The sequence below is a fragment of the Varroa destructor genome, unplaced genomic scaffold, assembly GCF_002443255.2.
Source record: "Varroa destructor unplaced genomic scaffold, Vdes_3.0 BEIS01000006.1, whole genome shotgun sequence".
In the NCBI taxonomy this organism is placed as follows: domain Eukaryota; kingdom Metazoa; phylum Arthropoda; class Arachnida; order Mesostigmata; family Varroidae; genus Varroa; species Varroa destructor.
Window position 1 is genome coordinate 31,045,631 of NW_019211459.1, and position 12,978 is coordinate 31,058,608.

Consider the following 12,978-nt stretch of genomic DNA (forward strand, 5'->3'; position numbering starts at 1 on the left):
TACATTTTAATTATATAGTTAAAAGACATACTTGTACACTCAAGAAACTACTTCAAGTAATCGTGATTAACCAGACCAACTGCTTAACAACTCATTCACAATTAGCAAGAAAAGCAAACGAATAGAAAATAGTTAAAGAAGTTGAGAATGTTTCAGAGAGGAACTTCGCCTTCTTTTGAGCCCTCTATTATTATTGCTTACCGCTGACAAGTAGCGAGGGGAATTGCTATTTTAGAGGAAAGTGTAATCAACAATTATCGATTTTTTGTTTGTTGTTTGACATGTTTGACGGAGACATTATGCCACATGTTTTATATGAAATTACAATATATTATGGTTTCTTTACTCTTTAGTCAGAGGTGACTCTGAGCAAACCATGTTCGTCGAATCGAATTGGCAGGTTATTATAACATGGGAACTAACTTCAACAAAGTTTTTAGCTAGTCTGCTAATTAATGTTACTTAGTAAATTCAAATTTTTGTTTCGTGACCAACTAATGCGCGAGTCGCACGAAAACAGAACGAAAGTTTTTAATCTTCAGTCGTCCCTACTTCAAGAGACAGATAGCAACTGAGACCCATACAGTTGCACGACCTTTGCTGCCAAAATATTCTTTTTTTTCTGCTTCATTATATCTTCAATTTAAAAGATTCATTTTGTAATAAATTGAAATTTACATTGAAATTGACACAAAAACATACAAGATACAAGAAAAATACCATACTACTATATTATAAAAATTGGTTTAAACCTTCGCAAAAAGCTTAGGCGGTTGCATATTAAAGACGGTTCATAAAATTCACTAACCAAAATTATTACTAAATTTTGGAATTTTCATGGATTATGTTTTATGTTTACATTTTTTAATTATAATTATTCCTAATTTCGTTTTGGTTTCGTATGCTTACGGTACATAATAATATAACAAGATATATAATAGATCGTGAAGTTTGCGACTGATTAGTTTCAATTAGCCTATGGATTAACCATTGATCATTAATCCTAACCGAGCTTTTCAGGAAATATAACTTTATCTTTCTACCACGATATTGCAAAGCCATAGGCGTAAGCCCGTTTTTGTTCATTGCCCTTTGTTTAATTTTTAACTTGTGAAGCTTATGGTCAAACCACACTATTATTATGATTATTATTGTTTCGGCCAGATCACGAAATTTTAACTTTATTAACGGCTATAAACATTTCTAGGTATATCGGTAGCAAAAAAACAACATTTGCGACATGTTTTATTTCTCTTTTTAATTCAAAGTAAATACTTGCCCAAATATCCTACAACAGATGTTGTCACTTGAAGGACGATATATTCCTTAGAGTAACAATATAATTCTATAATTATAGCTTTATATAGTCATAGCTTTCAAAGGACTTCCGAAAGGTAAAGTAATAAACAAAAAGATTGGCATACGCAATAATCTATTAATATTATAGCATATGTCGTGCATAGCAGCATTTATCTACCTTATACCGTAGCGTGTTAAATAAAAGTACACCATCGATGAAAGATATCAATTCGAATAAAATTAACTGCACTTTATTATTGACACGTATGCATACGTGTGTGTAAACATGTGCACATAATTTTCAACATTAATGTAGAGAAAAAATATGTTTAATTCGTAGTATCATTGAAAATACGTACAGCATATTCTTTATGTGGGATTAGGATGTTTCAATGACCCTAGCAAGATCTTCTGCAAGAGAAGACAATTCATTTTCAAGACACAGTAACATTCCCGTAGTGGCCGCTGACGACGCGAATAACTGAACGCAGACCTAGAATCAGGAATGTAAAGGTGCATATGAATAACAAAGGCAGTACAAATTTTCATTTAGCTAAGCTGCTGTATAACAATAGAACTACGTCTAGATCAGAAGTTTTCACCTTTCATAAGAAATGGATGCGAACGTCAGCACAGTAGAAGCCTAGACTTCTTCCATCGTAGGACTCACTAGTAATTCTTACCTGTTTCATGTTGAAGCACACTAATTGATTGGACTCTTTACAAACGACCATACGTTTAACATTTCCTGTAGAAATTGGGATAAATGCACGAATCGGATATCAAATGAGAAGCTTCTATTTTGCTAGCCTAATACTACATAATACATTAAGCTAGAATAAAAGTATTTTTAGTTGGTTTTCGATTAGTCTTCTTTTTCCCTTTACTGCTCCTTCATTTGCCTACTCTATTTAAATGTGCTTTCTCTCATCCGTGAATCTGTTATAATTTCATTGTGCAGTGAGCGAAATTCTATGCCGAGTGCAGGCACTAAAGATGGAAAGTTCTAGGCGGAAAAGGTTCGACTCACTCTAATAGAGATCACAGGCTGCCGAAATAGCCTGGGATATTTGTGACGTGTACAGCAAGCAGACAAATTAAAAATATCAGACTATTGTAAGGCTTTATGCTAAGTAGTCAGGAGTTAGCAATTGAATAATGGAAGCTCTCAAGAAGCTCGGAAGGCCGTTAACGACTCGTCCGATACAAAGTAACAGAAATCCACAATGACAGGTTTTGACGCCGAATTGTCATCGGTGGCGAGAGATGACGTCTTCGAGCCGACATAAAGCAGAGAAACGAATGGGTAGCTGCAATAAATACGTTTAATCTTAGAATTAAGCCGGATCCCCATACCAAAAAAAAGCGATAATTTCCGTTCAGTAGGAGCCGAGGGGTCTTGTGCATTGGAAGACGTTTAACAATGACCTTTATATGGCGTACTTGCACCTGGTAAACAAGGCTATCCAACAGAAAAAACTCGATCGACAAGGCAAGTCATCCTTCTTCACAACAATGCCAAGCCGCACTCGGCAAAGATCGGAAAAGCCACGCTTTAAGAGCTTGAGGGAGATCTTATTATCCAAACTTCGCTCCGATGAAATATCACCTCTTCTGATTACGGACAAAGGTAATTCGTAACCGTACAATTTATAGGGAAGACACTCTCAAAACCCAGCTGACCTGTTCTGCAACACCAGACCTGAAAATTATTGCCGAAAAGGAATAAACATATTGGTTGAGGGATAGAGGACGCTTATGGAGACTGACAGCGGATACTTGAGATAAATAATGATACTAAAATTTGGTGTATTAGACACTCGAGGTGGTAGAACACCGAAAATTATACTCCGACCTAACATCAATAAAAAGTGAGAGTCACGACCTCTTGACGTTTGTGCCCGAAATCTTAACACTTACAAGGTTAAATAAATTTGTTCGACATCACTAACGAAACTGTCATCTTATCGATCGCTGTACCATTACTAATTTGACTCTCTGTTATACTGGAATACTTACCTATGGAATCTGTTTTCTGTAACGGGATATTAATAATCTTACCCATTCCAAGTCTTGCAGCTTGAGTCATAGCTGAAACGGAACTGGACAATGCTTCCGACTTAATCTGGTTTCCAAACGCATCTTGTCCTATTCGGCAGACCTAAACCAGCATATGAAATACTCGACCAACTCAATACTTATATTTACCAAAGTAATTTTCAAGCAAATTAGTCAAACTCAACTAACCTTAGAACAACTAAGTGTACTCGTCTCTGTATGGATGTACAAAACCTTTGTTTGGAAAAATTTTGATTTGTATTTGCCCCGAAACGGACATATAAATTATTTTAACTAGTCGTGGGGTTTTCAACTGGTAGTCGTGATCAATTCTGCAAGACGAAATACAATTGACTTTTGTAAGCTTTAACGACGTCCTACCTTGACTACCGGAACTCCGTCCCGATCGGAGAACACGATAGCATTTAAACCATCTACCCGTTGCATCAACTGCTGCAGCTGTTCACGTACGTCCTATAAAACCGTCGTAATAAGCGGAACAGCTTAATAATTTTTACTTTCGCTTTTATAGGCTATTACGCATAATTTAATAATAATTTAATAATATAGACGAAACAGGTCAAAGATGATTGTGCACGGAACTGTGGATAGTTGTTCCCGAACTGTTTCGCCACCTTGTTTAAATTTAATTGTAGGATAAAAATATTAATACCGTCTTTTTCATGCACCCAGTAATATGTCATCGCATTACATGTCATTACATTAAAAGCTGAAAAGAGTTCATCTTTATACTGAAGAAAGTGGCAAAAACCACAGAAGTTAACCACTATTTATTTAATAAAGGTGGCTGAATTAACCGCATAGCTTAGCTTTATTTAATAAAGCTACTGTATGTTAATGGGAACGCTGGGTCATAAAAATTTATTTTAATTTCAAAAATTAAAAATTTAAAAAAAGTATTCAAGAAAACAGAACAGAAACAGAATTACAAAGGAACCAATAACTTTCTGAGTTAAGGGACCAACAATGACTTTTTTTTTAATATTCTTTTTGGGCGTACAGCTCCATGTCGGAAATGACGAAGTATTTTTTTCTAAAATTCGAAAATTTCTAAAGAGTAGATTTTTCCACTTCCCGACCGGATGGCAGACTTTTGAGGGCATGGCCTATATCAGCGCATGAATTAATGCCAAGTCTTATCAATCCGTTCCTGCAAGCTTTTTAATAAGACTGGCATTTAGGTATAACATATTTGAAGCTCTAGAAAACACATACATCTGATTGTATTCGACTTAGGAGCGTCTTTGTATTAATTTTTTTCAAATCACCGGTATGTTGCTACAATGAATTTATATATAAACAATACAACTCACTTCAAAGCCCATCTTCTAAGTCTTCCAACAGATCCAGTTGAGACTACTGATAACTCAGCTCGCAGCAACCAAATTTTGTTTTCACCATAGATCACTCTCCGTTCCTTCCGATGGCTTTACACTAATAATTGACTAAAACAAAAATTAAAACTATGAAGCTTTAACTGTAATAGCTTAGTGATACGGGGGTGTTTCACTTTCAGCTGATGTTTTGGATCTGCGTTTGGTAAAAGAAGGACACCATTCTATATCCTTGTTTTTGGGCTTGCGGCGTTTAGAGCAGACGGCCCCCTAATGTGGAGAGGGACAACGCCGTCTTGTGTTTTTCCCACGTGCGACTCGCCGGCTCAATAAAACTAACAAGCAAAAAGTCGAAATTCTCATAGAGATCATTTTGAGGAACGCAGGTTCTGTCAACTCAAACATACACATTGGGGGGGCATTTGTTTAGGAATAAAGTATTCATTCGGCTTCGATACAAAACGAACCTTCCAATATAGCAAAGCTGCATTTGAAAGGTTCGGATGTTCACTCATAGCAGAAGTAAACTTGGCATAATTGGTACTCTGAATGACTCTTCCAGCTTCTCGTTACTAGAAACAATTTCCCTAAATCATACGGTGTGTTTAGAAAACGTTTGCCTCTACATCTAGATAGTGTTGTCGAGAACTTCATTATATATTTCCTTAGTTAATACAATAATACGCGACACAAATAATTTGCAGCTTGTTAACATGATGTTAACAGCATGACACATATCAGACAGATTTGCAAGGCGTTGTTCTTTAGAATAAGCAGGGATTAACTCTCTAAATAAAATAAAATGATCTGTAACCGCACTGTGCGCAGTATTGGCCACTGTGGAATTTCGATAAACAACTTTCCATTCGTGATCATGCCCCCGGTCACCTGCTCTTTTGTCGTTGTTGCGGGTACGCGTTGAACCTGTCTCTATGAGCTGGAATCCCGGAGCGTTATCCAATGGTAATTTTCGATTCATTTATTTTTACTCCTGATACATACTTTGCATATGAACATAAAACTTATAAATAACATATCCAATTGTACGGAATTAAAATTGCTTTATATACGCAAACCTAAACTAAATGTTTGATTTTTGTTAACAAAGATATACGTATGAAGTTCGAGGAAACGTTATATTTCAAAATGGTTACGATCCCATTTAGCATAGATATCAAAGGCATGGGGATTACATATATTATAGATATGCGTCCATATGATCTTACATGATGAGGTCCATAAAGAAGACCAAACATGATAATAAATCATATTTATGTTAGGTCTAGTCATTTATAGTAAGTCGGAGATTTTGCTTTTGATAAAATTTCTCTAGCCCTCTACATTCGTTTCAGATCATTTATCTAAAACTAACTGATTACAGTTAAGTGTCTTTTGGTCGTTCAAGCCAGACGTAAGCCTACTTAACCGTAAAGAATCTCACGTTTCAAAACACATTTAGCTTATTCTACGGGTGCACGCGAATGGTAACTAAATTTACAACCTTTTAATTAAAGTATGGATCCTGATGTAATAAACTCTTGAAATATTCATTTTTTATATTTATCTATACACCTGGACCACTGCCACAGCTCCTAATTAGAACATTCATAAGAAGAACATCAGTCGAATGTTTTTGTTTATAGCCATATCTAGCTGCCGGGTCTTGGTCAAAATATTTTGAAATATTGTTCGAAATAGTCTGTTTATTGTTTATAATAACGTTTAGTATTTATTTATTACCTTAATCGGTACAATACACATAAGTGAGAACACACATCATGAGTGCACTATATTATGTAACAGGAACATTATGTATTCCAGATAGCCATTTTTCGAATATCCTAGAAAATATAGAATATTAGGAAAATAGAATTAAAAAGAAAGAAATCAGGATCAGTAGTTATAAACTTGGCACTATGTTCTAGATTGGAATAACCACAAACTAAGCAAATAACCTTATTAAAAAGTTATTTTTACAGTCATCTGCATCTTCAGAGCTCTTAACATCAGTCACTATCATTCTGATACGACAGGCCAACGGCACATCAGAAACCTCAGCTAGCTAAAATATCTGGACATTGGATATTAAATATTTTATTTCTAAATATATCAAACTGGACGGCTACCTATGAAAAATACGTCACTAGTTCCGTTATCGGTCGGTTTATCCAATCGCTTGTTATGACAATCACTCCCAAAACAGGCCGCACCTTTTCTATGTACAGTATGTACATACAAACGATTATTTAGCCAGATCTTAATCTATCAATCAGTCGGCGTTGCTTCCCTTTTCGTTTACACTGCATAAAGAGAGGCTAGTGAAGAGTGAAATAATGGGTGTAGCGACCTCGCTTTCTTATATTCGTGCTAGCATATGTACAACTGTGGAAGGAGATGCTAGTGTCTACGTAAGCCACTATGTCAAACGTGATTTAACTTAACCTGTTGTAACAATCAGAAACTCGACTAGGTTAGCATAATGTGTAGAGGCACACAAAACCATATCCACTGGCGAAAACAGCCCAGGTTAGCCGTTAACACTGTATTGACATTGATGTCAACTGAGCAACTGGTCATGTCGGACGGGAGACTGTTAAACGTCAGGACACATCGTCTTCTCATTTCTTCACGGGCATTGCGAACAGAACTGTCGCTGCGATAACAATTGTCGTTCCAATAAAGAAATTCATAGAAGGCTCAAAATCGTTGAGAATGCACCATGCTGTTATTGTTGACAAAATGATAGAAATCGAAGTAGCGAAGCCCTTCAATATCGAATCGGCGTATTTCGTTGCGTATGATACCGCCAGGCCGCCAAACGCCTGTAGCAAAATCACCGCCCACGTAATAGCATCGTAACCCTGTTTGCGGTAACCAACCAAGCATACATAAAAATAATGAAAATTAAACACAAATATAGGCTAGTTAGTAATAATGATGCCTTTTTGAGGCTTTTTTTTTTCGATTTTTCCGATACACGATAAGTAAAGTACGTGTATCGTTTATATAAGACAGATGTGATTAAATCGTTATTCATACCTGCAAAAATCCTCCTTCGAGAACGCGTTCTAGGTCCATGATAATAACAGCTCCCGCCCCAAGAAGAATCCCGAACAGAGCTAGCTGGGTGTTGCGAATCCACAGTTCCTGTGTAGACCGTTTGAGTAGACGTTCGTAGAATGCCCCAGCAAAGCCAGACGACAGGCTCGCTAGTAAGACAGCTGCTAAGCCCACTAGCCGACTGAGCGTCATTCCGCTAGAATCCACCTCATTACTGGAACCTTCGCCAATTTTATAGTCCGCTGGCAACTGGACGAGTGCCACACCAAACATAAGCATAATCAATGAGATCCACTGTTGCAACGAGAGACGTCGTTTGAGCAGCAGGACACTGAACAGCGCCGTTGTCAATATCTTCAGCTGGTAAGTTACCTATCGCAAAAACAGATCGTAATGTTAGTGAACAAAAGATCCGGAAAGATCTAAAACGAAATCTAACCCCACTGTATATCCTGTGGCGTTGATCAAGATTAACGTAGCGATATATGCTAAACTAGCGGTACGGCACAACCATGCTACCCTCATCTCCGTACACGGAGTGCTGCAAATCACGTAAATAGGTGAGTCGTAATAATGATAATAGAGTAGGCAAGTCAAGCGTACCCGAGGACTGAATGCTTTGATTTCTTTTAAGAATTTCAGCACTACAGCAGTTCGAGAATTCACGACGACTAACATGGCCGTATATCAAAGGAGACTTGTGGCAAAGAGGACGCGCACGTCTCAATGCCCATCTGACTCATTCTTTAAGAAATCTGTAAACCACCTGCAAACAGAGATTTGATTGCTATGCACTAACCTTTCGAAAGCCTTCATGAACATTTCTTAGTAGACCTAAGGTACCTACTATTAGATGTATGCTTACGATCAAACAGCTAAGGACATGGCTGTCTCCAAATTCTGTCCGTTCCACTTATATCACACTGACAAACTGTAAACCCGTAGAGAAATAAGTGCGCTAGTGCAAATCTATTTTAGTCGACATGAAAACGCTCATGCTGAAGCCTTTTGAACAGTTTATACAACAGATCAGAACCTACCTGATACGTTGCTGCATCGAGTCGACTCAGAGCGAGGAACAGTAGATTATTTTGCATCGTATATAGACCTATAGAAGAAGCACATTCACAAAAAAAATATTGACTTTGGAAACAGGCAAATTTCTCTAGATGACTTGGTTTAAAAAATATTATTCATACGGTTATCCGTTACGCTTATATTTATCCCTCTATTTTAACACAGCCTCAATAAAATGATCAGCCATTTCGGATGATGAGGATCAAATAAACTTGAATTTGTGACCATTACAAATTAAAGTATGAAGCAGGAAAAAAATCAAAGAGGTTATATTTGCAGCAAATCATATGATGTTAATGACATACGCAAATTGCACTGAGCAACTAATACACTGCATCTAACGCTAGCTAAAATCGACGGATTTCTACTAATCGATGACTTCCAGCTGTAAGGGTGGTGGAGAAGCGGTTAGGAGGAGTGTTAAAAAAACTGCTTACCGGCAGGTACAAGCAGTTTGCAAGTTTCCATAGGTTTTCCATAGACTTCGCAACGCAGTGTCCGTAATAGACCGCTGAGACCGCCACTACTCCTGCCAATTACGCCTTGTTCGTTTACACTGCCCCGGTACGATAACACAGCGAAGCACACGGTCAATTTAAACACTTCGCTAACAACAATTGCGGTCGATGACAGATATCTTCCTTGGCCTTCGTTTAGCTTTGCCAAAATATAATAATCATAACAATAACAGCGTCAACAACAATAAAAAAAAAAAACGGTTATTACACTGCGGAGTGATAGAGCGTTCCTGTGAGGAATTTAGCTACGTGTGTGCATATGATTCGCGTGCACTCGACGTTAAACTGTGTGGCGTTCGCTCAGGTGAAAGCCGCTTAGTGACGCCATATTTTGATATCACAACGATGTAAGAGAACTGTCGTCCCATTTGTATAGTCTGTATGACAAATATAAAATAAGCTTGTAATTAAATTGTATAAGTAATTGCTTAAAGTGATGAATTACCAAATTCCTGTAAATTGTTTTCGTTCACTTCAAATTACCTTCAAATTACCATTCACAATCACGAGGTAAAGTTATTTTATGGCATTTACCATGCGTTAGTAGGCATCGAGAGAAGTAATCGTTTTCCATATTTCAGTTGCTTTTTAAATATGTACATATTTTTATGGCTATTTTTGTATAGACTTACACTTCAATACGCAAACCGTCCGGGTTGCATCAAATACACCTGTTTCTAAAGTTAAATTTTGCTCTAAGCTAAAAACGCTTACCTAGCTTAAACTGCGCAGCTATCCTAACGTTCGTTCCACTTATCAATCATGTTACGGTTCTTTTTGAATGAGAGGGTCTAAGATAATCGATATCGATAAGAGTCCATATTGAAAACTATTACAAAGATCACTTCCCACCCTAGAGCCACTTGGGAACCAATGGGAAAGTGGTGACACCGACTCTTAAGTGAAGATGGTTTCAAACGAAACAAGTGAAATTCCATTGCAATAATCTAGAATCGTAAACCATATTAGAGCCAATACTACACGTGTGATGAAATGAATAAATTGTTATTTATTTTTTCCGTATGAATTCCCGAATAAATACGACTATGTTTTAATTGATTTACCACATTTTAAAGTTAAAAATTCAAAACAATAACAAGAAATTACGAAACACGCACGAGCTTTATAGCTTAAACTGAGTATAAATTTTACGTGCCTTATTCAGATACTTTACGCACATGACATACACAGTTATCATATGTAACTTAAAAGTGATAAACAAGTTGAACCGGAAGTCGGTTATTTTCCTACAAGTCTTTCACTACCAGAAACACTATCTGCTACCATTAGGGTATCGTAATTAATAAGCACCTTTTGCGTTTTTGAATAGCGAAGCAATAAAACCATTACGGTGGTTTGTAGGACAATGATAGTCAACGGAATATACTTGTAGAGCGCGCGATTTACACCTGCAGGATGCCCAGTGCTACCCCGGCCATTTGTTGACAGGTGCTCGATCAACGGAACCTTGTCCTTATTATCTGTGTCTCTGCCCATTGCGATTGTTAAATTTAGAATTTGCAGAGATCGAATGCCTGCAAGTACAATATATAGTTAGTATTATATATAGTGCACATATGCTCGGTGTGCATCATTTCCTGCGTTACATGGTGTATATCTATATCGACTATGCTTATTTTCCTTAGCTCTATTGCTTTCTTTTTTGGTTTGGTTGACTACACGAAAAATTAAAAAAAAAAATTCAAATACTCGGAATGCATTCGTCAATTAATTTTTATGAAAATCAGAGTTTGAGAAAAAATATCATCATCAAGAAAATATATAGTACAAATATAAAATATACAGGTTATATATAACAATACCCTGTTAGATCTATTTTTCACTTAGCAATGAGGAGACTGACTAAACGAGAACCATACGAACCTAAGATCTACACAGATCGATCGAGACTGGCACTATAGATAACACAGCACACAACTAATTAAGGGTGTGCAGAACATTTCTATCACTGTACAGTTTCATCTCGATCTCGTAGAATTCCATTCTCCAGGTAAGAAAACAGAATTAATTTCCCTGTTCAAATTAACTTCCATCTGCATTCGCTAAAAGACGAATATTCAGATTCGTGAAAATTGCACTAATCAATTCGTGAAACTGTATTAGAGATTTACTGTATTTCAATGAAGAGTAAACCGTCGTCCCCGAACAATCACTAATTTATCAATATCGCTCAAGAGCTATTATTGCAATGTAAACCATATCGCAATTTTAATGTACATATGTACAAACGAATGAAATATTACATATTCGATTACTGTTTCGATCACTTGAAAAGGTACTCTTGTACAAACAAATGTTTATTGACGCAGGTATCTAAATCAGCGGTTTAGTAATGCAGCTGTTGAATGTAATTTTTCTTTTGCAACCCCAATTTTACCAATGAATCAAGCAGTAGATTCGTATTAATGTTACGCGTCCACTAATGGGTAAATAAAGTATTCTCTTACTGCTAAACGCATACAGGCCTCTACGATGTATTGGAGCTGTACAACCTTTGTGTAACACCCCTTTTGCGGATACTTGTTCAGTTCAGGGGTACTACAGTTCTTCGCTTGCAGTAGAATGAATGGCAGGCGAGCCGCGGGCACTGGAAAATGCTGTTGCGTAGCGATATCTACAACTGTCGCGCACTGACAGCGATCTTCTCTAGTAAAAATACATATGCCGACAACTCATGTATAGCCTATGCTAAGCTATTCACTTTTTCACTAAAAACAAAATTCATCCGACATCCGGTGGCCCCATTTCATGTTCCTCAATCACCTGCATATCCGTCGTTAGGTCAAATCGAATCAAACCGGCCCAGCTGTAGGCTCACTAGTCGGCTGCCCTATCCACCAACACTCTCGAACGAACTGCCAGCACCATCTTAGCAGACACCGAATCATTGACGGCTGTTAAACCTAGATGCAGCAATATCCAACAACTGTGCGTGTGATAAAGGTCACAGATTGCGCGCAAACAAGCAATGTCACTCGCGAGCCCGTATGCCTATACTATTCACAGCGTTTTTTTCTCAAACCTGCGAGTGATTTCCTGCCTTTACTTATCGCATATTAAATCACTCCTGATTTAAGCTGTAAGGAGGTATTACTATGGAGGTCATTTAAGAAGGGACCTATGACATTAGTGTCCTACCGAAATCCGCGAAGGGCAGACTCACATTGCCGAGTGCTGGCCCCAACGTTAAGTACTACATGCCACGTTTCTTTCCGTCGGCTGCTGGCTATCCAATCTGCAGCTGTTACTGGTCTTATTTGGGTTTTTCTCAATATGTATATCAAACCATTTGCCAACGCTAAAGTTGGAGGTGATGCCCGCATGTCAATAGTTATTAGAGCCACGCGTTCAAAAAAATATTGATTAGCAACTAAGACCGGAGCTTTCCATTGGGTGTAATCATAAAGCAGTCTCCAAAAAACAACTGTAAACAAAGCACATATAAATTAATACTGGTGGAATGCTAGCATTTTGAAATTCTCGCTTATTATGTATACCTTAATACAAAATAACATGCCACAAAGGCTTATCTATGTAATGAAAAAACAGTCGGTTTTCTTAGATTCATGGTAGCAAGGTGGCGTTCGAAT

General features: G+C 37.3%; 2 protein-coding genes across 6 annotated transcripts; both read right to left on the bottom strand.

Annotated features, from left to right (window-relative positions):
• Window positions 1-1,515: 1,515 nt before the first annotated feature.
• Window positions 1,516-4,972, bottom strand: Lamtor3 (Late endosomal/lysosomal adaptor, MAPK and MTOR activator 3). 2 transcript variants are annotated; one of them, XR_002674499.2, is made up of 6 exons: window positions 4,692-4,972; window positions 3,739-3,831; window positions 3,361-3,460; window positions 2,983-3,001; window positions 1,983-2,047; window positions 1,708-1,792 (listed from the first exon to the last, which is right to left on the bottom strand). XR_002674499.2 is itself a non-coding variant. In XM_022812156.2 (5 exons), the coding sequence occupies exons 1-5, from the start codon at window positions 4,701-4,703 to the stop codon at window positions 1,679-1,681; spliced, it is 384 nt and encodes a 127-aa protein (XP_022667891.1). In that variant the 5' UTR covers window positions 4,704-4,964; the 3' UTR covers window positions 1,516-1,678. The 2 variants fall into 2 exon arrangements, 1 of the variants encoding a protein (XP_022667891.1); XM_022812156.2 differs by lacking the exon at window positions 2,983-3,001 and having other exon boundaries at window positions 1,516-1,792; window positions 4,692-4,964.
• Window positions 4,973-6,410: 1,438 nt separating this feature from the next.
• Window positions 6,411-12,726, bottom strand: LOC111253146 (UDP-N-acetylglucosamine transporter-like). Of its 4 annotated transcripts, none has more exons than XM_022812148.2 (6): window positions 12,552-12,726; window positions 10,679-10,902; window positions 9,287-9,506; window positions 8,813-8,880; window positions 7,752-8,144; window positions 6,411-7,534 (listed from the first exon to the last, which is right to left on the bottom strand). In XM_022812148.2, the coding sequence occupies exons 1-6, from the start codon at window positions 12,709-12,711 to the stop codon at window positions 7,331-7,333; spliced, it is 1,269 nt and encodes a 422-aa protein (XP_022667883.1). In that variant the 5' UTR covers window positions 12,712-12,726; the 3' UTR covers window positions 6,411-7,330. The 4 variants fall into 4 exon arrangements, with proteins under 4 accessions (XP_022667883.1, XP_022667882.1, XP_022667885.1 ...); XM_022812147.2 differs by having other exon boundaries at window positions 6,411-7,573; XM_022812150.2 differs by lacking the exon at window positions 12,552-12,726 and adding an exon at window positions 12,152-12,475 and having other exon boundaries at window positions 6,411-7,573.
• Between the last annotated feature and the right edge of the window lie 252 nt (window positions 12,727-12,978).

What these genes read in the sequence shown, in the direction of transcription:
- Lamtor3 (XM_022812156.2), bottom strand. An exon ending in ACGGAGTTCCGGTAGTCAAG is followed by an intron (nt 3,461 to 3,738) that starts GTAGGACGTCGT and finishes ATGCTGGTTTAG; the next exon opens with GTCTGCCGAATAGGACAAGA. An exon ending in AGCTGCAAGACTTGGAATGG is followed by an intron (nt 2,048 to 3,360) that starts GTAAGATTATTA and finishes CAATTTCTACAG; the next exon opens with GAAATGTTAAACGTATGGTC.
- LOC111253146 (XM_022812147.2), bottom strand. Translation starts at nt 12,711, where the DNA reads ATGCGGGCATCACCTCCAACTTTAGCGTTGGCAAATGGTTTGATATAC. An exon ending in GCTATTCAAAAACGCAAAAG is followed by an intron (nt 9,507 to 10,678) that starts GTGCTTATTAAT and finishes ATTTTGGCAAAG; the next exon opens with CTAAACGAAGGCCAAGGAAG. An exon ending in CAAACTGCTTGTACCTGCCG is followed by an intron (nt 8,881 to 9,286) that starts GTAAGCAGTTTT and finishes CTTCTTCTATAG; the next exon opens with GTCTATATACGATGCAAAAT.